The 23,297-nt window shown below is 41.5% G+C and overlaps 1 protein-coding gene, 1 non-coding gene and 1 pseudogene across 9 annotated transcripts; 1 reads left to right on the top strand and 2 right to left on the bottom strand.

Moving 5' to 3' along the window:
- Positions 1 to 165: 165 nt before the first annotated feature.
- Tmem219 (transmembrane protein 219) lies at positions 166 to 13,345 on the bottom strand. 8 transcript variants are annotated; one of them, XM_047533551.1, is made up of 7 exons: positions 12,971 to 13,125; positions 12,620 to 12,807; positions 11,735 to 11,765; positions 11,455 to 11,644; positions 3,831 to 4,060; positions 2,018 to 2,187; positions 166 to 307 (listed from the first exon to the last, which is right to left on the bottom strand). In XM_047533551.1, exons 2-6 carry the CDS (start codon positions 12,697 to 12,699, stop codon positions 2,050 to 2,052), a joined length of 669 nt encoding a protein of 222 aa, XP_047389507.1. In that variant the 5' UTR covers positions 12,700 to 12,807; positions 12,971 to 13,125; the 3' UTR covers positions 166 to 307; positions 2,018 to 2,049. The 8 variants fall into 8 exon arrangements, with proteins under 8 accessions (XP_047389507.1, XP_047389503.1, XP_047389500.1 ...); XM_047533547.1 differs by lacking the exon at positions 12,971 to 13,125 and adding an exon at positions 13,296 to 13,345 and having other exon boundaries at positions 167 to 307; positions 11,735 to 11,936; XM_047533544.1 differs by having other exon boundaries at positions 167 to 307; positions 11,735 to 11,936.
- Positions 13,346 to 20,239: 6,894 nt separating this feature from the next.
- Positions 20,240 to 21,988, top strand: LOC124970728 (U1 small nuclear ribonucleoprotein C-like; annotated as a pseudogene).
- LOC124970828 (U6 spliceosomal RNA) lies at positions 21,071 to 21,173 on the bottom strand. Its single transcript, XR_007106203.1, has one exon. It is a non-coding gene; the product is annotated as a U6 spliceosomal RNA (small nuclear RNA).
- Positions 21,989 to 23,297: the final 1,309 nt, after the last annotated feature.

Raw genomic sequence — 23,297 nt, 5'->3', positions numbered from 1 at the left:
GGCAGAGCTAGGATCAAAATACGGTCTTTTCCATAGCCAAGCCACAACCTGGAAAGAGTGAAGTACTGTATGTTCTATGCGAACCAGTTTCCCAAATTAGAGAGCCAACAGAGAAAAGACCCCCCAAACCTCCCAAGCCTGTCTATCCTAAAATTCCTACCTCAATCCAATCCCCAATAAACACGTTAGGTCACATTGGACAAAAGAAAGAATTTTTAAGCCTTTTATTTTCTCCCAAATTCTAGCTCTTCACTGTTTGTAAGGTCTCTTCTGACTCTGAATCAAGGCCCGAGAAGTTGATTCACACCTGGAGAGAAAGGAAAACAAAACAAAACAGAACAGGTCAGAGACCCATTGGGTGCGATGAGTGCAAACTGAGGAAGAAGTAGAGGGAGTGACAACTAGAGACAGGTATAGACTCAATCCCACTGGGGTGGCCTCAGACCCTAGCATCTGCCAGGGGCCAGAAAGCCTTTCTTTCCCAGTCCAAGGCTGAAAGGGCTCCATCATTTCTGTCCCAGGTAGGTGGCTGGGGCAGTGAGGGCTAGCCTCAAGCAAAATTAGCAAAGTTGATCTTGAACTTCCAGTTCCTCTGGCTGAGCTGTTTCCACTTCTCCCACAGTAATTTCCTAGGGCACAGCAGCAGCTGAAGCTGAGAACAGTTTAAGAGCTGGATGCATAACATATGACTCTCAAAGTAAGAGACTGCCCTGACGGGGTTAGGGTTTTTTGCAGAAATTTTTTCCTTTGATGGCTGACATGTGAACTACTTAGCCAATATGTCCTCCACCCCCTGCTATCTTTGTTAGTAGAATCAACTCTTTAAAATGTGTTTTAGTTGTAGAAGGACACAATACTTTTATTTATTTTTATGTGGTGTTGAGGATGGAACCCAGTGCCTCGCATGTGCTAGGCGAGTGCTCTACCACTGAGCCACAGCTGCAGCTGAAAGAATCATCTTTTTATAAAAACAACAATGAGCAAATGGAAGAGTGCATGTAAAATGCTCAGGCACACAGTTTGTTCCCAGTAAATGGGCATCATTAATTAGATTCTTTTGAAATGTTCTAATCAGATTTTATAAAATTTGTCTCATAAAGCTGGGTATCAGAATTTCAGGACAAAAGTAAGACCAACATCATGCATATCCAGGAGGAGTCATCAAACTTGAACCCTCTTAAATCACCACTGTTGCCAAAAATCATGGATATGAACTACAGCCATGGGTAAATCTTTTTTTTTAATTGTATTCATTTATTTATATCAGCATGGACTCATTCATATATATATACATATATATATATATATACATGCACACATATATATATAATTTTAAATATTTTTAGTTGTAGATGGACACAATGCCTTTATTTTATTCATGTATTTTTATGTGGTGCTGAGGATCAAACCCAGTACCTCACATGTGCTAGGCAAGCGCTCTACCACTACAACCCCAGCCCCTGTGGGTAAATCTTCAAATCAGAATGTTACTTAAAAGAAATCAGTCACCAAATAATATGTATGATTCCATCTTCAAAAATAAATAAAACCAAATCACATACATAGTTGGAATGCATACTTGATGATCAGCTATAAAGCAAATTAGTAGTTACTTCTAGGAAGAGGGAGGTCATTGCCAGGAAGGAAAGGACCAGAGGATAAGGGCTTCTAGGTTGCAGGTGTTTACAAGTGTCTACTTTATAATAACTTACCAACCTGTACTTTTAAAGCTTTTGGATTTTCCTACATGAATGTTAACCTTTTTTTTTGGGTGCTGAGGATTGAAAACCCAGGACCTTGTGCTTACAAGGCAAGCACTCTACCGACTGAGCTAACTCCCCAGCCCCAATGTTAACCATTTTTCATTAAAAAAAAAAAAAAAAAGTAAAAGTAGTTAAGAAAAATGTTGCATGCAGCAATATTTATGGATAGATTCCCAGCATCTGCCCCACCCCAGTTTCAGTTGCCACCCCCACCCCATCCCACATTCCCACAGGACAGGCGTACAGAACCTCACCTGAGAACAAGGCAGGAACTAGGCCAGTGCCCTCAGAGCCGGGCTCTAGACCAGTGGGACTCCCGGCGCGGGTGGAAGCACACAGCACTGACATAGCAGAGAAGGCCACAGAAGAGAAGCAGGAAAGAGCCCAAGACCAGCAGCCTGGAGCCACACAGGGCCAGCTCTTCCTAGGGGAGGGAACAAGGTGGGAAGGAGAAATGACAGAGAGGGGAGAGTGGGGACTTGGCCCTTGGAAGGACATCTTAACCCCAGCCCAAGAGCTGTGGAGAGAAGCCCCCCTGATGGGGAGGCCTCCCAGTGCCTAGGAGGGAGCAGCTAGAGGGAAAGCATTGTTTTTATACAAGTTATTAAATCTTGGATGGTTTACAGACTAATGTTTTGCCCAGTCATCAACCTGAAATCCCAGAGTGACTCCTGGTGATAGGAAAATTCACAATTATCCACATTTGAAAGACTGCAAGCAGTGCCAGGTTTTGCTCCTCCCTAGGTCTTTTTAAATGTGACAGTTGAGTGTACAGTAGCTTCCCAACCTGTCTCCTTCCATCACTCAGCCGGTCTCTTCTACCCAACACTAGAGTGGGCTTCTCTCCTTAAGAGCCTTTCCTGGCCCCTTATGATGCTGGTTGTAGCATACTAGCCTGGCTTTCACAGTGCCGTCCCATCAGCCTCTGTGGTCTCTCCTGTGTGTGTGTGTGTCTCTCTCTCGCTCTCTCTTTTTCCTCCTGCCTCTTCTAAGTCATTTCTAAGCCCCTCATCTTGGAGCGCCCCCAGAAGACTGACCACCCTTTGATCCCTGGGAGCACTGTGCTCCTGTATCTTCCCTCTCTGGAATGCTACTGTATTTTCTGTCCAAACCTTCATTCATTTTTTTTTTTTTTTTTTTTTTTTTTTGGGTCCTAGGGATTAAACTCAGAGTTGCTTTACTACTGAACTACATCTTCAGTCCTTTTTTATTTTTAATTTGAGACAAGGTCTTGCTAAGTAGGTGAGGCTGGCCTCAAACTTGAGATTCTCCTGCCTCAGCCTCCTGATTGATTGTGATTACAGGTGTGTGCCAGGGCACCCAGCCAAAGCTTCATTCTTTAAAGATCATCCAGATGGAGCACAACACATGGGTTGCAATCCTGGCTCTGCTACTAAACCAGTTGTGTGGCCTAGGCAATGCACTCCCTCCCTCTCTCTAAACCTGTTTCCTCATCTGTAAAATGGGATAATGACACCTACCTCAAAAGGCTGCTTTAAGATCAAATAAGATAATGAACTTGAAAGCATTTTGTACATTATAAACTTTATACATTGTAAACAACTATACACAATTGTCTTTCCTAAGTGCCACCTTCCCTGGGAAGCACTCTCCGTAAATGTTCAAGTTAAATTGCTCTTTACTTGGTATTTTTATAACTCTGCTCACATCTCTATGATAGCAATTAGTCCATTCTGCCTCTTTATTACAGCTTCTGAATTCCTTTGAGGTAGCGTTCATGTTTTATAGTACTTAAAGACAACAGTACTATAGACAACAGTTGTCATTTATCAAATCTCAATTATGTATTGGGCACTGGGCTGAGCACTTTGTAGTCGTTCTCGTTCAATCCTTATTTGATGGAATGAAGATATAATAGTATCACATTTTCTGTTTTACGGATGGGAAGCTGAGACTCAGAGAGGTTCAGATACTTACCTAAGCCACACAGCCTCTAAGGCAGGGTGATATACAGCTCGTACTTTTTCTATTAGGTAAAATTGCCTCTTGGAACCTTGAAGACACAGACACACAACAAAATCTTGAGGATGGTTCTGAGGCACTTACTGAGGTAAGCAGCTTGGTGAGCACAAGGCCTTCGTGGCTCCAGACTCTGACACACTCCTCACCCATCTTAGGAGTCAGGGTGGAATTTCCTGCTCCCTCTTCTGAGCAGGATATGGGTGGCTGGCTGGAGGGCAGGATTCCTGGAACAGTACTAAAATATAGACAGGTTCCTGGAGTCCTTTCTGTGGTCACTCTGGCTGTGATGAGGATCAGCTCTCCTGCAGAAGGTCCTGTGAGAGACACAGAGAGCAGATGGGAAAAAATAAGCAGTGGGGCAGAAGCCATCTCCAGATATCTGTTCGTTCCTAAAACTTCCTACAAGACCAGGTGTTTTGGTATTAATCCTGTTCAAAAAAGTACTGCATATATGATGCCATTTATATCTTTGAGAAATGAAACCAGCTGCCTATCAATATAAACACAAATTAACTTAAATTAGCTTAAAATCAATTCAACAATCATACTACTACCCCACAAGATTGTAGTGAGACAGGCAGATCCACACTGCCCATGCCCATGTCTTTTTTTTTTGCAGGGGAATGCCGGGGATTGAACATAGGGGCACTCGACCACTAGCCACATCCCCAGTCCTATTTTGTATTTTATTTAGAGACAGGGTCTCACTGAGTTGCTTAGTACCTCGCTTTTGCTGACATTCACTTTGAACTCAAGATCCTCCTGCCTCAGTCTTCCAAGAGGATAGGATTACAGGTGTGTGCCACCGAGCCTGGCTACCCATGTTGTTTTGTATGAATTAGTTTATCCTTTTTAAGAGAGAAACTTCCACTAGGTACCAAAATTCATTAAAAGATTCAAACACACTGGGCACAGTGGCACATGTTTGTAATCCCAGTGACTTAAGGCTGAAGCAGGAGGATCGAAATCTGAAGCTGACCTCAGCAACTTATCGAGACCCTGTCTCAAAATAAAAAAAAAATTTTAAAAAGGACTGGGGATGTAGGTCAGTGGTAAAGCACCTACTACCATTAAAAAAAAAAAAAAAAGTTTATACTCTGTTTTAAATTAGTGGGGAAGGGAGGGCCTATTCAATAAATGGTTTTGGGAAAATTTCCATGTTAAAAAAAATAAATTTAGATTGTTATCTCACACTATAAAATAAATCCAGATGTAGTAAAGAATTATACAAAACTAAAAAAAATTTAAGCAAGTATTAAAAGAAAATACAATCCCAGGGGCTCAGGAGGCTGAGACAGGAGGATCAAGAGTTCAAAGCTAGCTTTAGCAAGAGCAAGGCGCTAAACAACTCAGTGAGACCTGTCTCTAAATAAAATACAAAACAGGGCTGGGGTTGTGTGTGGCTCAGTGGTCAAATGCCCCTGAGTTTGATCCCTGGGAAACCACCCCCCCCCCAAAAAAAAAAAAAAAAAGAAAATACAGAATATTTCCTAATTTTAAGGAAGACCTTCCTACAAAGGACACAAAACCTAAAATCCTTAGTAAAGGACAAGAATAATAGACCTATCTACATAAGGGTTAAGGACTTCCATATAACAAAAGGTAAGTTAAAAAAAAACAAGTAACAGATTGCATGAAAACACCTATAATGCACTTAATTAACAGAAAGTTTTACAATCTAATAGAATAAAGATGTACAAATAAAGAAGAAAAAGACAACAGAAAAATGAGGGAAATAGAAAAGGGTATAGCCACTGTGGAAAAATGTTATAGCAGTTCCTCAAAAAATTAAACAGAAAATATGATATAGAAAAAGAAGGAAGAGGGCTGGGGATATAGCTCAGTTGGTAGAGTGCTTGCCTTGTAAGCACAAGGCCCTGGGTTCAAATCCCCAGCACCACAAAAAAAGAAAAAAGAAAGAAAAATGAACAAAAAATATGAACAGGTAATCAATCCACCAATGACCTGAAAGTGTCCAATAAACCCATAAGAAGAAACTCAACCTCACTATCAATTAGGAGAAAGTAAATTAAAGCAATCAGGTAATTTCTTGCCTATTAAATTAGTAAAAATTAAAAAGATACAGGAATTGAAGATGTGGGGAGGTAGGCACTCTCTATTTTAGATGATTATTTGTCTGTGTCTATTGCAATTTAAATGGGCTCAGAATATGCCCATCAAGCTATGAACCACTTTTACATTTGTTTTTCACTTCTGTAAAAAAACTAGTTTGTACAGTATGGTTTTTTAAAAGCCAGCACTGCATCCACCTATACTCCCAGCGACTTGAGAGGCTAAAGCAGGAGGAGCACAAGTTCAAAGCCAGCCTCAGCAACTTAGTGAGGCCTAAAGCAACTTAGAAAGACCCTGTCTCTAAATAAAATATAAAAAAGGGCTGGGATGTGGCTCAAGGATTAAGTGCCCCTGGGTTCAATCCCTGGTACCAAAAAAAAGGGGTGGGGGGATATCCTGTGAGTCAGTAATTCCACTTATGGAAATAAATGCTAAGGAAAGGATTAAAACAAAAAATGCAAAGCATACCAAAATATTTATTGTGATTTTATCAAAAATACCCCAAATTAGGAAACAGTAGAGATGTTTACTAGAGAAGGCATTAACAAATATTTAATGGATCAATTTATATTCATTATAATAATGTTTAAGATCATGTAGTTATTATGAAAAACCATTTACATGTTAAGTGAAAAAAGACAAATACAAATCAGTATAGACACCATAATTACAACTAAAAAATGTGTAAAATTTGGTAAGACAACCACTCCCCTTTCTTCTACGTCACCCAGGTGGAGTCAGTCACCAAGTCTTGTCAATCCCAGATTTCTAATGTTTCTTTCAAATCACACCAATGGCTTAGCTCAGCTTTCTCATCATCGCTTTATTGCAGTCACTTCTTTACTCGTCTTCCTGTCTGGACACATTCTTTCCAGACAGCCAGCTAACAGAGTGTGATCTTTTTTAAAAAAAGAACAACAAAGTTCTGCTGCTTCCCTGGTTAAAATCTTTAAGTATGCCCAATGTGCTGGATAAAGCCCCATTACCTTGAGTTGCACACAAGATCCTCCATGGGTTCCTGCCTCCTACTTCAGACCCATCTCCCATTTCTCATTCGACATTCCTTCTCCTGCATGTGCCAGCCACACTGAACCTCTGGAAGTTCCTAAACATGCCACAGGGTTTCCCATGTATGTGCCCTGTGCCTGCTGTTTCCTTCTGGCTGAACAGTACATGGCTAAGCATTCCTCAAGCTTCAGCTTAAGCACTATATCCTTGGAAAACTCTTTTTTCACTATCCCTGCTTCGTGGACCTCTCAGTATTCCCGCTGTACCTTATGTTCTACGTCACATATTGAAGGTATTCCAATCTGTATCCTTGCAAGACTATAAGCAACTTTAGGGGAGGGCCCATGGGTCACAGATCTCTGTACTTCCCATGTCTGGTATATAGAAGGTGCTCAGTAATTGTTGCATGGATGATGTAATCACAGGTGATACTCCTCCGCCCCCCAAAAAATCTTTGTTTCTAACCATTATTAAAAGAATAGGGCTTCTACACAGAAGCAGAAATTAACAAGCTGTTCCTAAAATTCATGTGGAAACTCAGGGGATCTGGAATAGTTAAGACAATCTTGAAAAAAAAAAAAGAACTGAGTTGAAGGACTTACATTACCTGACTTCGAACTTACTGTAAAGCCACAGAAATGAAAACAGTATGGCACTAGCATAAGGACAGACATATACATCAGTGGAATTCAACTGAGAGTTCAAAAATAAACAATTCATCCATGGTCAATTGGTCAGTTGGTCAATTGATTTAGTTTTCTTTTTCTTTCTTTCTTTCTCTTGGTTCTGGGAACTGAACCCAGGAACACTTTACCACTAAGCAAGTTCCCTACTCCTTTGAGACAGGGTCTTGCCAAATTGCTGAGGCTAGCCTTGAACTTGGAATCCTTCTGTCTCAGCTTCCTGAGTTGCTGGAATTACAGGCCTGTACCACCACACTGGGCCAACTGATTTTTTGATAGGGTGCCAAGACCATTCAATGGGGAAAAGAACAGTCTTTCCAAAATATGGTGCTATACAGTTAAAGGTAGGCACATGCAAAAAGAATGAAGTTGAGCCTCATCCTTGTGCCATACATAAAAAAGAACTAAAGATGGATCATAGACCTAAATGCAAAAACTAAAACTATAGAAGAAAATAGAGAGAGCTAGGTGCAGTGGCACTAAAAATACAAAGAACTCTTACAGCTCAATAATTAAGACAAATCACCCAATTTAAAATACAGGTAAAGATTCTGAATATATATTTCTTCAAATAATACATACAAATGGCCAAAAGTATATGAAAAGTCATTATCAATCTCATTAACCATCAGGAAAATGCAAATCAGAATCACAGTGGTTAGGACAACTATTAATAAGAAAGACAGATAATAACTAAGTGTTGGTGAGGATATAGAGAAAGTGGAAATCTCATGCTGGGGGAAATATAAAATGCTACAGCTGTGTGGAAAACAGCTGGGCAGTTCCTCAAAAATTAGCCATAGCGTTACCTTATAAGCTACATCCCCACTTCTTTTGATTTGTGAGACAGTATCTCATTAAGTTGCTGAGGCTGGCTTCAAACTTGCAATCCTCCTGCTTCAGTCTCCCAGATCTCTGGCATTACAGGCATGCACCACCATGCCCAACTCATAAGTATGTTTATTTCAAGAGAAATGAGAACATGTCCACACAAAAACCTACACCAGTGTTCATAGCAGCATCATTTATAACCGAGACCTAGAAACAACCCAAATGTGAAATGATGAACATATAAATGAAAATGTGGTATATTCATTCAATGTTGTTCAGCAATAAAAAGAAATGAAATACTGATATGTACTACAAAATGGATGAACCTTAAAAACATTATTCTAAGGGAAAGAAGCCAGTCACGAAAGACCACATATTATATTAAGGGCCCAGAATAGGCATATCTACAAAGACAGAAAGTAGATTAGTGGATGCTCAGGGCTGGGAGATTGGGGGTGGGGAGGGAAAGGAGAATGACTGTTAATGGTTACACAGTCTCTTTTTGGTTAAAATGTTCTATAATGAATTATGATAATCACACACTAGGGTGAATATACTCAAAGTCACCTAAATGTATACTTCAAGTAGGTGAATTATATGGTATGTGAATCCAAATCTCAATAATGCAGTTAAATACACATTTTTTTTTTAAGTAGAAAGAATTGCCAGGCATGGTGGCACACACTTGTAATTTCAACAACTTGGGAGAACTGAGGCAGAAAAATTCCAAGTCTGAGGCCAGCCTGGGCAACTTAGTGAGACCCTGTCTCAAAATTTAAAATAAAACTGGTAGAGGATGCAGCTCAGTGGTAGAGCACCCCTGTGTTCAGTCCCCAGTACACACATACACAAAGGCAGAATAGGAAAAACTGCCCCAAGTCTGTAATTGTCTGATACATGTCTTCTTCTTCTTCTTCTTTTTTGTTTTGTTCCCCACAACAACCTGCCACTTCACCCCACTTCAATCTGTCACTAGCACTTCCAGCCTCAGCAGCCAATTGCAAGACAGTAAAAGCCCACCATGTAGCCTTATGTGGTTTTTGTTAGAGAAGCAGGAAATGGTCAGGTATGCACACCTACAATCCCTGGGAGGCCCAGGTAAAAGGATCACAGGTTTGAGACCAGCCTCAGCAGTTTAGCAAGCACTTGTCTCAAAACAAAAAAAAAAAAAACAAAAAAAAAGAAAAAAAGAAAAAAAGAAAGAAAAAGGATGGGGATGTAGCTCAGTGGTAAAGCGTCCCTGGGTTCAATTCCTAGTACCACCAAAAAAAGGAGGGGGTGGCAGTGGGGGATGGAGAGAGAGAGCTAGAAATGTGGATTCTTTTGTAAAACCTCATTTTTAAATTATGGCAATCAATATAATTAAGACACACACACACCCTACACACCTACCAGCCTCTAATCTGCAAATTCTATTCAGCCCTTCCCCTACCCTCAACATTTATTCAGTGAGATTCCAAAGACCCGTTAATGAGCCTATTCTATTTTTTTCTCCAAAGCTCTAGACACATGACAAAGAGGAAGAGGGCTCCCCAGGTTCCTGGCGATCAGGGGAGGAAATGCCTGCAGAAGCTGCAGCACTGTGGGTCTATTTTCAATGACACAGGTAAAAAAAATGTGCTCTTCATCATTACCAAAACCCTCCAGTGGTCCTCAGGAAGGGGGCTCCCCTGCTGGGAGTGCATGAGCAACTTCACCAATATCTTTGGGGATGGCTGCAAAAGACATAAAAGCTGAAGTGGAGAAAACCCTGGCTTTTGAGGAATTTCTTCCCAACCCCCATCTCTACCCACTCCTCTCTGGATTTACTTCATCCCTGCCAGCTCCCTCCGCCCACCATCACTTCTCTCCAGTCTCCTCCAGGGCTATTCCTCTCCATTCTGATCCTGATTCTTGTTCTTTATCCACATACATGTACACTTGAACACACATAGACACATGTGACTCATTGGAGAATCTTCGAATGATAGTGTTGAAGTCTGAAAATTTCATCTTTCTCTCCTCTGTCTTCATCTCCCTTATTTATTTTGTACCAGGGACTGAACCCAGGGGTGTTTAACCACATCTCTGGCCTTTTATTTTTATTTTGAGATAGGGTCTTGCTAAGTTGTTTAGGGCCTAAGTTGCTGAGACTGACCTCAAACTATCGATCCTCCTGCCTCAGCCTCCTGAGTCACTGGGACATAGGCATGTGCCACCATGCCTCACTTTATCTCCCCATTTTTTTTCTTTTTTTTCTTTTTTTAGTTGTAGACAGACACAGTACCTTAATTTTATTTATTCATTTTATGTGGTGCTGAGGATCGAACCCAGCGACTCACACATGTGAGGCAAGCACTCTACCACTGAGCCACAATCCTAGCCCAATCTCCCCATTTTTTAAATAAGAAAACTGAGATTGGATGTCACCTAAAAATTAATGGCTAGACCTACTAGACCATCTGTCATCATTTTCCCAGAAGACTATAAGCTGTTTGGTAAATGATGGTGTTTGATATTTTTCTGCACACAGAACTATGCTAAGCAATAAGATACTAGTTTAACTGAACAGAACATATTCTCTCATATCCCTGAGGGAAAATGGAGCCTCTAAGAGGAGATGACTATAGAGATGAGAAAAAACATTGAGTCAAACCTAGCCCATCTTATCATGATTCCAAGTATGGAATCAAAGACCCACAGACCTAGAAGTGGAAAGACAAAAGAGAAACTACACTGTGAAACTACACATGCACCGCCAGGTGTGGTGGTGCATGCCTATAATCCCAGAGGTTCAGGAATCTGAGACAGGAGGATCACAAGTTCAAGACCAGCCTCAGCAACTTAGCGAGGCCCTAAGTAACTCAGTGAGACTGTCTCTAAATAAATTATAAAAAAGAGCTGAGGACATGGCTCAGTGGTTAAGGCCCCTGGTTCAATCCCTGGTACTGAAAAAAAAAAAAAGAGAGAACTAACACTAAAGATAGCATAGTCACTATAAGTATCAAGTCCTTATTATAGCAGAAGTGACTAGGGTGAAGGGAAGTTCCCAAGGTTACCAGGTTGGTGAGGTAAGAGGCAGGGCCTGGCCCTGAATGTTCCCATGCTGGACCCCCAATCCTCCCCAATCTCACCTTTCAATCCTATCTGACTACCCGGAATCTTGGCTTGGAATGTCTGAGTCTTGTTCTTGTCTGGACCATCTCCGAAGTTCAAGGTGGTCAGTAAGCCCACGACGTGAGACCCTGGCCACTTCCCTGAGACTGTCCCATTCATGGGGCACAGGGTCAGCTGGCCAAAAGATCTCAAAAAGGACACCCAGTCCTGTGTTCAAAACGAGGGCAGGAGAAAGGTGAGATGAGATTCGAAGCTTGAGCAGATCAACATGGGAAGGGTGAGGAGGAGGGTACTCACCTGAGGGATGTCAGGGCTGCGCAGGCCAGTCCTGTGGGTAAGGAGAAAGCCACCAAGGCTCAGACCTGAGAGGCCAAGAAGCAGCAGGATCAAAGTGGCACAGACCAGAGGTGGGTGGTGGGCCAGAAAGAGATGCAAGTTGTGCCCTGCCTGGCAGCTGCCCATGGGGAGCAGAGGGGTATGGGCCTCCACGGAGAGCCTGCTGGAGGACAGTGAGGGAGAACTGGACAAGAGCCCACTGGTCAGGAGGCACTCACCCATTTTATGCAAAGGGACGCTAAAGCTCAGACAAGACAAAAAGCCACACAGCCAATAAGTGATAGGACCCAGACAAGAATCCAATGGTCTGGACTCCAAAAATTCATCTCCCTGCACCACTCAATAAATATTTGCTGCATTTCATTTCTGAAATAACAAAGGCAGAAGCAGAGCAGAGCATTCTGTGCTGGAAAAAGGAAACTGAAAGGGGGAATTCTGAGCCAGAGAAAGAGGAAGCAACAGTTCTGGGGTAGTGTTTGTGGAGAACAGCTCCAGTCAGAGCCCAGTTACAAGTGTTTCACTAGAAGGTCCCAGCTTTGGAGCTAATTGGCCTGGTAGGTCTGATCCCCCTTGCTACTCCTTAGCTATGTGAAACCAGGTCAGTTAACCTCTGTGAACTTAAATCTGTAAAATGGGAGTTTTAAGAACACCAAATAATAGGATTAAATGTCGCAGTCAGAATTATCTGCGTGGTACTTGGCCATGCAGGAACTCAACAGATGTCCGTTTCCTTTTTTTGTCATACTGATCTTTAAAACCAGGTGAGGCAAGGCAAGAATACTGTGGGAGAAACTGAAGCTCTAAGACTCTAACATAGGAGTGGTAGGGCCAGGGTCTGCAACCCACCTCCTGTCTCCTGCTTCCAAGTAAAGTACTCTGTTCCGCGCAAGAAGCGCAAGAAGCGACAGCCTGATGAAAAGGAACATCTGGAAGTCGAGGAGTTAAATGTATGGGGTGCGGGGAGAAGGAGGGAGCCACGGAAATGCAGGTGTCACAAATGCTCAGCCCCTGCCCTGTCTCCCGTCCAGGCATTTCTGGAAAGGGAAAAAGAGGAGGGGGAAGGGCAGAGCCTTAAGGTCAGCGGCTGGTGGTGCACCTGGGCCTCCCCTCCTCCCCAAAGCCCCCTCCGGAAGAATCTCAACACACGCATCCCTTCCCGATCCGGCGGCGTCGGGTCCGCCCGCCGCTTGCTCTCACCACTCGGGGCCGGGGGGAGGCCGGCGCCCCCCACGACGTCACGCGTGGAGCCGCGGAGGGGCGGGGTCCGGCTCCGCGCTGCCCTCTCCCCCGCCCACCCGGCCCCGCGGCGGGGCTCGCATGCGCAGTGGCCACACGGGCGCCCGCCTAGCCTAAGTCAGGGTGGGGGCGTACCAAAAGGGAGCCCAACTGAGGGACTAAGGAGCGGGGACAACTCCGCAGGAGAAGAGGGAACACGCGAAAGGTGAGGGAGTTAACGTTAGAGCCATTGTAGAAGGCTCAGGTCCCCCTCTCCCGAAAGACCATGCAGAGTTACCGCGCAAACCTCATCGCAGGCATTTTTCTGTTGTTCGTCCTCCACCCGCGCCAGTAGCACGGCCCAGCCGCGTCCTGGTTCCGGGGAAGGACTTGGGGTCCGCCCGGCGGGGTGGGGCTCCCGCTTCAGGACTCTGTCCTTCCGTACTGGGACAGATAGAGAGCGGCTCCTCTGAGCACCTTCGGAATGTTTAATATCTACACCTGTGCATAGCCGCTGGCTTTTAGCCACTCCTAAATGCATAGGAGCCTGGAGCCACAAGGCTGCACAATAGCGACCGTCTCATTTCACTTCTGTTCACATTTTAGAGATGAGACTCTTACCTGAAAGAGCATGACACATGGAGCCAGGTACTTTGGGTTCAAATCCTGACTGTCGGTGCCCCTGCATAAGCTGTCCTGGGAAATAAGATTTACTCCTCTTGTCACACTGGTTCCATGGAAAGCTTAAGAGGCAAAGTGTGGGAAAACATGGCCCAGTGCCCACTGAGCACACAGCCTACACTGGACAAATACCTCGAAAAGGAATCTGAGCATTTAACCGACCATAGCTTTAAAGCAGACACCACGTGGTTTCTGTATCACCACTCGCAAAAGTTTGTGGCGCAAAACCTTTGCATATGTGGTCAAATGATTTTTGCCAATGATGCTATGACCATTCAGCGGCAAAAAGTCTTTTGTGTGTGTGTGTGTTACTGAGGCTTAAATCCAGGGGCGGTCTAATAATACAGAACTACCAACTCCCGCCCCTTTATTTTTTTTATTTTGAGACAAGAGTCTTAAAAAGTTGCCGAGGTTGGAAATGGATGATGGTAATTGTTTCAGGTCACCACCAACAAGGTGAATGTACCTAATGCTATGGAACTATACCCTTAAAATAGTGATGATGGTAAATTTTATGTGTATTTTATTACAACTAAAATAGGCGTTTTTTTAACGGGGAGGTAGTTTATAGCACAGTCTCCTAGAAAGTATATAGTAAGTGCTTTATAAATGTCGTTGATTGGCTTTATTGAAATTCCAGGCACAATAAGTGTTTTCATCTCAAAGGAAAAATGAACATGACTGACAGGGAATCTTAGAATAGAAGAATTGGAAAACACTTAATAACTGAGCAAGTTCAATAATGCTAAGCTAAGGCCCAGAAAGGATAAGAGACTTGTCCCAAGTCACTCAACCAGTTAAACTTCAGTCAGAACTTGAGCCCAAATTTCTTAATACCAATCTCTTTCCCATAAAATTCCCCTGGTTCACCGCGTATAATGGCTCATGCCTGTAATCCCAGCAGCTCAGGAGGCTGAGGCAGGAGAATCTCAAGTTCAAAGCCAGCCTAATCAAACTAACCAGACCCTGTCTCAAAATTTAAAAATACAAAAATGGGCTGGGGATGTACAGGAAAATTCTCCAGAGAACTCACCAACTTTCAGTCTCATTTTAAAGTTGGGAGTACATCTGACCACGATTAAACGTTTTTGAAATCTATTTTAAACCCCAGGAGTTGGGCTGGGGTTGTAGCTCAGTGGTAGAGCATTTGGCTACCACGTGTAAGGCATTGGGTTCAATCCTCAGAACTACATAAAAATAAAAAAATGAAGTTGTAAAGAAGCCTATAAAAATGCAAATTCATAATAATCTCAATACATAAAAATTAATTTAAAAAACAGTTTATTCTATTAATAGTTTTTTAAATGCCTGCTATGGTCCAGTTACAAAATTAATATCCATCTAGTGAGACCTTTGTCAATTTTTCTATATACTGACAAATCTAACCTACAGGGTAAGATAGGCATCAAAGTGCCCAGCATAGTAGTGATATACAACAGGAGATCAACAAATGTGAATTTCCCTCATTAGTCCTATGATGTGAAGTGATTATGCATAGTTGGACAGAGTTCTTATAAGCAGTGTAATTGATAATTTTGTGACTACACCAAGCAATTCTATGGACTAGTAAGAAGTAAACTGATTAGATCAGGGGATTGCCTTGAGTCCCAAGAATTCTCATTTACTGATGTGAACAAATGACTGTTTTGTTTGTTTGTTTTGGTACTGGGGATTGAGTCCAGGGGAAGTTTACCACTAAGCTACATCCCCATTGATTTTTATTTTGAGAAAGAATCTAGTTAAGTGGCTTAGGGTCTCACTAAATTGCCCAGGCGAACCTCCAACATGTGATCCTCCTGCCTCAGCTTCCAGAGTCCTTGCGATTACAGGTGTGCCCCACGGCACTCAGTGTGAACAAATGTTTTACAAAGGAAAAAAAATGTGTGTGGCACAGGGAACAGAAGACATAACATTAGTTGTACACCTTAACACTCCAACGCTCTATCATCTCTTTTGAAGTAATCCAGTCAACAGATATTCAAGGTGAATGTTACTATGGAAACCTGCACCCTAGGCTAAATAATTTAATGAAGGTCACACAGATGGTAGGTGGCAGAAGTTGGTTTATGAATAAAGCCGGCACAGCCTAACAGGTGAGAATCAGCCAATTGAGAATCACTTAATCCCTTGAAGGAGATTGAGGGAGCCTTTCATGATCATTCCATGTTAATAAATTCCTCTCAGAGCTGGCCTGCATAAAGCTTTTCCCAGAGATCTGGGTTTTTTCCCTTCTAGATTATTTGAAGGGTTTAAAAAATCTCCTTGAGTTGGGTTTGCTGGCACATACCTATAATCTCAGTGGCTCTGGAGGTTGAGGCATGTTCAAATCCAGCCTCAGCAACAGTGAGGTGCTAAGCAACTCAGTGAAACCCTGTCTCTAAATAAATTACACAATAGGGCTGGGGATGTGACTCAGTGGTCAAGTGCCCCTGAGTTCAATCCCAGGTACCCCACCTCAAAAAAAAAAAAAAAAAAACCCTTGAAAATCTGATGAAAGCATTGCATCCTGTCAGTCAGATACATCCATTCAATAAACATCTCTTGGGGCTGGGGTTGTGGCTCAGTGGTGGAGTGCTTGCCTAGCACATGTGAGGCACTAGGTTTGATTCTTAGCACCACATAAAAATAAATAAAGGTAAAAAAAAAAGAGTGCTTTAAAAAATAATAGAACAAATATGAGATTATGTTTCTAATCGTGAAATAGAAGAGATTCTAAATAGATCTACAAATATCTGGGCATGTTGGCCCACACCTGTAATCCCAGTGACTCAGGAGGCTGAGGCAGGAGGACCACAAATTCAAGACCAGCCTGGGCAATTTAGCAAGACACAGCAACTTAGGGAGACCCTGACTCAAAATAAAATAAAAATGACTGGGGATATGGCTCAGTAGTAAACCATCCCTGAGTTCAATTCATAGTACCAAAAAGAAGAAAAAGACTTGACTTACGAACATAGAAATCATAAATGAAGAAAGATGATAATTTTTTTAGATACATAAAAATTGATAAATTTAACTACTTTAAATTAAAAACATCTGAATGATTAAAGACCCCATACAAGTGAGAAGTGGGAGAAAATAACTGTAAATTAGCTAAGGCTTAAATTGTTGTATCAATTATTTAATTTTTTCGCCCAATATTGGGGTTTGAACACAGGAGTGCTTTGCCACTGAGCTGCATCCCCAGCCTTTTCTATTTTTTTATTTTGAAACAGAGTCTCATTAAGTTGCTGAGGTCCGTGCTAAATTGCTGCAACTAGCCTCCAATTTGTGATTCTCCTGCCTCAGCCTCCCAAATGTCTGATATTACTGGCATGCACACCCAGCTCATTTCATGGCCTTTAAATGTTACTTTGTTCAAACATGTGAAGAACAGTAAATGAAAGGATTAGTAGTAACTAACAGTGTTTTGGTTTTTACTGAGATAAAACCTAACATAAGAGTGAAATGCATAGATCTTAAGTATAAAATTTCCCAAGGTCTGACAAACGTAACCCCCCTGTTAAGATCTCAATCACTTCCCTCACCCAGAAACTTCCTTATTTCCTTTTTCCACTCAGTCCCTACCTCCCAGTTATTTTAATTCTTTCACTATTTTAATTCTTCTTTAAAATATATTTTTATTTTTAATTGACACATAGTACTTGTACATATTTAAGGGCTATGGTGTAGCGTTTCAATATATGTATACAATGTATAATGATCAAGGTAATTAACATGTCTGTCACTTAAGATATATATCATTTCTTTGTGTTTGAAACATTCAGAATTCTGCCAGCTATTTTGAGACATACAACTAATTGTTGTCAATCACAATTATCCTGCTGTGCTATAAAACATCAGTTATTCTTCCTATCTAGTGTACCCCTGTATCCACAAACCTCCCTCTTTTCATCCTTCCTTCCCTTCCCCCACGCTCTTCTCAGACTCCAGTACTCCAGTAACTTCTATTCTTTTTTTTTTTTTGTAACCTAGGGGTTAAATCCCCAGCCCCCCACCTCTTTTTTTTTTTGACAGGGCCTCATTGATTTGCTGAGGCTAACCTCAAACTTGCAATCCTCCTGTCTCAGCCTCCCGAGTTACTGGGATTACAGGCATGTGCCACTGTTCTGGCTAATAACCTCTATTCTATTCTCTTGATGTCACTTCTATGACATCAATTTTGTAGCATCCACATATATGTGAGAACATGCAGTATTTGACTTTTAGCATAATGTCCTCCAGTTCCATCCATGTGGCTTCAAATGACTGAATTTCGTGCTTTTTAAAAAAATTTTTTCATACATGTATATAGGGTAATAATGTCTGTCTCAATCTACCGTCCTTCCCATCCCCACCCACCCCACTCCTCCCTTCACTCCCCTCTGTACAATCCAAAGTTCCTTCATTCTTCTCTACCTACCCCCCAGTATGGATCAGCATCCACTTATCAGAGAGAACATTCGGCCTTTGGTTATTTGGGATTGGCTTATTTCACGTAGCATGATCTTCTCCAGTTCCATCTATTTACCTGCAAATGCCATGAATTTCATGTTTTTATGGCTGAATAATATTCCAACATGTAAATATACCACATTTTCATTATCCACTTATGTGTCAATGGATACCTAGGTTGTTTCCATATCTTAACTATTGTGAAGAGTGCTGCAAGAAATATGAGTACAAATGTCTTTGACCTACTGGTTGCAATACCCTATTCTATCATCAAATAGTTATTATTTTTTTCTTTTTAAAATGTCAGATCCCTTTATTAGAGGGTAAGATTTGCTTTTTTTGTTTGTTTGTTTATTTGTTTTTTAGAGAAGGACCTGCTTAATTCATTTATTTTAAATTTTTTATTATGCTAAAATGTATATATAGCATAGTCTAAGTGTTGATGAACACAGATTCTTTCCACCTTTGGACTACTGTAAGTTATGTCTCTATGTCCATTGCTATACAAGTATCTGTCTGAGTCTTTGTTTTCATATCCTTTAAATAGATGCCTAGGAGTAAAATTGTTGGATCACAGGGTAATTCAAAATTTAGCTTTCTGAGAAATGGCCAAACTGTTTTCCAAAATGGCAGCACCATTTTACATTCCCACCAGTAATGTACAAGGGTTCCAATTTCTCCATTTATTTTCCTTTCTTCCTTTCTCCCATCCTCCCCTCCCCTGTTCTCCTCTCTTTCTTTTTCTTCTGTTTTTTTTTTTTTTTCTTTTTCTTCTTGTTGTTCTGTTTTATTTTATTTATTTATTTATTTTTGTTTTCTTTTCTTTTTTTTTTTTTCTGGGGATTGAACCCAGGACCTCCAGTCTGCTAGGCAAGTGTTTTTTGTTTTGTTTTGTTTTGTTTTTGTTTTTGTCTTTTGTTTTTTTGTGGTGCTGGGAATTGAGCCCGGGCCTTGTGCATGTAAGGCACACACTCTACCAACTGAGCTGTATCCCCAGCCCCTTATCATCTTTTTGATAATAGCCATTCTAGTACACTGGAAACAGTATCTCATTGTGGTTTTAATTTGCATTGCTCAAATAACTAATGGTGTTTGACATGTTTTATGTGTTTATCATTTGTTTATCTTCTTTGGGGAAATATCTATTTCTGTTCCTTTGGAGAAGTGTCTATATCCTGTGCCCTTTTTTTGTGGTACTGGGTATTGAACCCAGGGGAACTTTACCACTGAGCCTCTTCCCCAGTCCTTTTTTAAATTTTTATTTTTATTTTTACTTTTGAGGCCGGGTCTTGCTAAGTTGCTAAGGCTGGCCTTGAATTTGTGATCCTCCTGCGTTAGCCTCCCAAGTTGCTGGGATTACAGACATGTGCCACCACACCTGGCTGTGCCCATTTTTGAGTCGGGTTATTTGCAATTTTATTGTTGTATTATCAGGGGAATTAGTCTCAGATATACAATTTGCAAATATTTACTCTCATTCTATGAGTTGTCTTCTTCCTAAGTAGTTTATTTTATTTATTTATTTATTTTGCAGTGCTGGGGATCAAACCCAGCGCCTTCCACACACTAGGCAAGCAAGCACTCTACTACTGAGCTACATACACCTGTAGTACTATTTTACTCTTTTTGATGCTATTGTAAAAAGCATTATTTTTAAAATTTTGTTCAGATTTCTTATTCAGATAGTTCTTTTAATGAAAGCTTACCATGTACCAAACAGGGAGCTACATGCTTTTCAGGGATTATTTCATTTACATCTCACATGAAAATTCCATGAAAAACACTATTTATTATCACCACCCCCACTTTTTTTATTTTTTTTTTTATTTTTATTTTATTTTTTTTTTGCGGTGCTGGGGATTGAACCCAGGACCTTGTGCTTGTGAGGCAGGCACTCTACCAACTGAGCTATATCCCCAGTTCCCCACTTTTTTTAGATATAGAAAATGAGAGAAATTTGTAAAAGTCCTATCTAATAAGTGGCAGAGCAAGTATTTAAACTAATGTAGTCTAAATCTAGAGTCTGTGCTTTTAGCTTCTATAATATTTGTGTCCAAGTAATATGTTTAATATACGATCTAGGTACAGATTTTCTAGGTGGCACAGAACTAAGTGATCAATGGCCTGTAGAGCAAAATGCACAAGTTTTATTGTAACTACTGTGATATATTCCTCACCCATGATGCTTGTTCTGTAAGAAAGACACATGGCAGTGGTAGGAAACACAAAGAGAATATGAAAGACTCCTATCAGAAATGGATAAAGAAGCTGGCCAGTGGTGCAGGCCTGTAATCACAGAGGCTCAGGAGGTTGAGACAGGAGGCTCTTGAGTTCAAAGCCAGGCTCAACAACTTAGCAAGGCCCTAAACAACCCAGCGAAACCCTGTCTCAAAATAAAATACAGAAAGGACTAGGGATGTGGCTCAATGGTTAAATGCCCCTGGATTCAATCCCCAGTACCAAAAAAAAGAAAAAAAAAAAAAAGAGAGAGAAACCCGAAACAAAACAAGAAATGATGGAAGAGCAGGTTCAGAGCCTGATTGACAAAGCAACAGCTGCATTCCAACTAGGAAGTGTACTCCTAGTCCCTTCTCTGTACCTCCTTTGGCAGATGCACCCCACCTCCCGCCAGTCCTCCTCAGCCTGGTATGATGCCAGCATCCCACATGGAAGGCCCTCTTATGACGTCAGCGATGGACCCTCCTCCTCCTGGGATGAAGCCTGTGGGATCTGCTTCTGGAATGAGGGCCCACATAGGAGGCCACATGCCAGTGAAGCCTGTCCTCCAATGATGACACCTCCTGCTCGTCCCATGATGGTGTCCACTTGGCCTGGAATGATGATCAGACAGCAACAGATAGAGGGGAGCCTATTTATTTATTTATTTGTTTATTTATGGTCCTGTGACTCCAGGGGCACTTTACCACAGAGCTACATACCCAGCCCCACCTCCTTTTTCTCTTTATTTTTAATATGGAATATTTCATGGATTTGCATGTCATTCTTGCCCCGGGGCCATGCTAGTCTTCTCTGTATTGTTCTAATTTTAGTATATATGCTGCTGAAGTGTGTACCCAGTCCTTTTCTATTTTAAGGGAGGGTTTTATGAAATTGCCCATCCTGGTCTAGAACCTGTGATCTAACTGCCTCAGCCTCCAAAGTCGCTGGGATTACAGGGGTGAGTCACTGTGCCTGGCAAGGGGAGCCTTTTTATATTACTTATTCTATTTCACTAGGAGATCACAGGACTGTGACTCTGGAAGTTTTCTAACAGCGTGACAACAAAGACTAGCTCCCCAATCCTATCAGACAGAATAGTTTTGGAGGGGAGAATTTAGAAAGAAAAAGTGCAGTTTTATTTGTATTGTGAAAGATAAAAATGAAGTCAGCTCTTTTAGTTAAAAGCCTCCTCCCTTTTTACTCTACTCTATATTCTTTGTGTATTACAAAGGAGATCAATAAACTAGATATAAGTCTTTGCTAATGTGGACAGATCTCCAAAATATACATATTAAATGGAAAAAAAAACCCATATGCATATGTATGGAGAAGGAGAGAGAGGGTCTGGAAGGGCACACAGGACCTGTCATTAACTTCAGGAGAAAGGTAACAGTTAGAATTTTGCTTCCTCTTCAGGCGTGGTGGTACTTACCTATAATCCCAGCAATTTAGGAGGCTGAGGCAGGAGGATTGCAGTTCAAAGCCAGCCTCAGCAATTTAATGAGGCCCTAAGCAACTTAGGGAGACCCTGTCTCAAAATAAAAAATAAAAACGGGCTGAAGATGTGGTCATACATTTAAGTCAAGTTTAAGGTCAGTATTTTCAAATGACTGCTGAAAAGCTCCATTCATTTAAGAAATCCTTTTGGACCGTCCCTGTGCACCACACATTGTTCTCAGTGCTGGGGAACCAATGGTGAACATAACAGATAGCCTCAAGAACTTGTAACCTGGGCTGGGGAGATAGCTCAGCTGGTAGAATGCTGCCTCTCAAGCACAAGGCCCTGAGTTCGATCCCCAGTACCACCAAAAAAATAAATAAATAAATAAAGAACTTGTAACCTTGTCTTACACCTTGTGTCTTAGAGACACCTGATTGCATATGGTTGAAAACAGCTCAGATGGCAGAGTAGAGATCTTTTACAGCTTATTCCTTCCCAGAACTGCCCAAAAAATGGTAAAAATATTCAGATGTAGCCAGGTGTGGTGGTGCACACCTGTAATCCCAGCGGCTCTGGAGGCTGAGGCAGGAGGATCATGAGTTCTAAGACAGCCTCAGCAATTTAGCAAGGCCCTAAGCAACTCAGCAAGACCCTGTCTCAAATTTTAAAAAATATCAAAAAAGGGCTGGGGATATGGCTCAGTGGTTAAGCACCCCTGGGTTAAATCCTCAGTACCAAAAGAGAAAAGAGAAAATAGAGCCTTGAACAGCTCCCACATCCAGGGCACTATGCTTAATCAGAAAACAGTTCTGGTAGTCGGTAGAGTACTTGCCTTGTAAGCACAGGGCCCTGGGTTCGATCCCCAGCACCCAAAAAAAAAAAAAAAAAAAAAGAAAGAAAACAGTTCTGGGACTGGGGTTGTGGCTCAGTGATAGATCATTTGCCTAGCTTGTGTGAGGTACTGGTTCTATCCCTCGCACCTCGCATAAGAAATGAAATAAACCAAATAAAGATATTGTGTCCATCTGCAACTAAAAATATTTTTTTAAAAAAGATCATACCATACGCTTTCACCTCTAGCTTGTCTTTAGGTTCAGCACAAGCAGGAAATGAAGGCTAAGGCAGAGCTGTAAATGGTCTGACTTAAGTTGAAGGAGTAACACGAGACAATATGCAAAGAATCAGAGTCTTCTCCCCTTCACTGTCTTCTCTCCTCAACCCTCCCCTTCTCTCTCTTTTTCCCCACCTCAGAATATTCAAAATATCCTGTTGTGGAGGGAAACAGGAAGTACACAAGGAAGAATACAAGGGAAAAAATAGTAGAAATTATACCTGAGGAAGCAGAGATTTGGGGCTTAATAGACAAAGACTTTAAGTCAATTGTTTATAATGTGCTCGAAGACCTAAAGGAAATGATAGACAAAGAACTGAAGGAATTCAGGAGAACGGTGTCTCAACAAATAGAGAATATCAATAGAAAGATAGAAGTTATAAAAAGAAACCAAATAGAAATTTTAGAACTAAAAAATACAG

This window comes from Sciurus carolinensis, chromosome 18 (genome assembly GCF_902686445.1).
Source record: "Sciurus carolinensis chromosome 18, mSciCar1.2, whole genome shotgun sequence".
Taxonomy (NCBI): Eukaryota; Metazoa; Chordata; class Mammalia; order Rodentia; family Sciuridae; genus Sciurus; species Sciurus carolinensis.
Note: the sequence above shows the minus strand (reverse complement) of the source record. Positions and strands in the feature narration are given on the sequence as shown.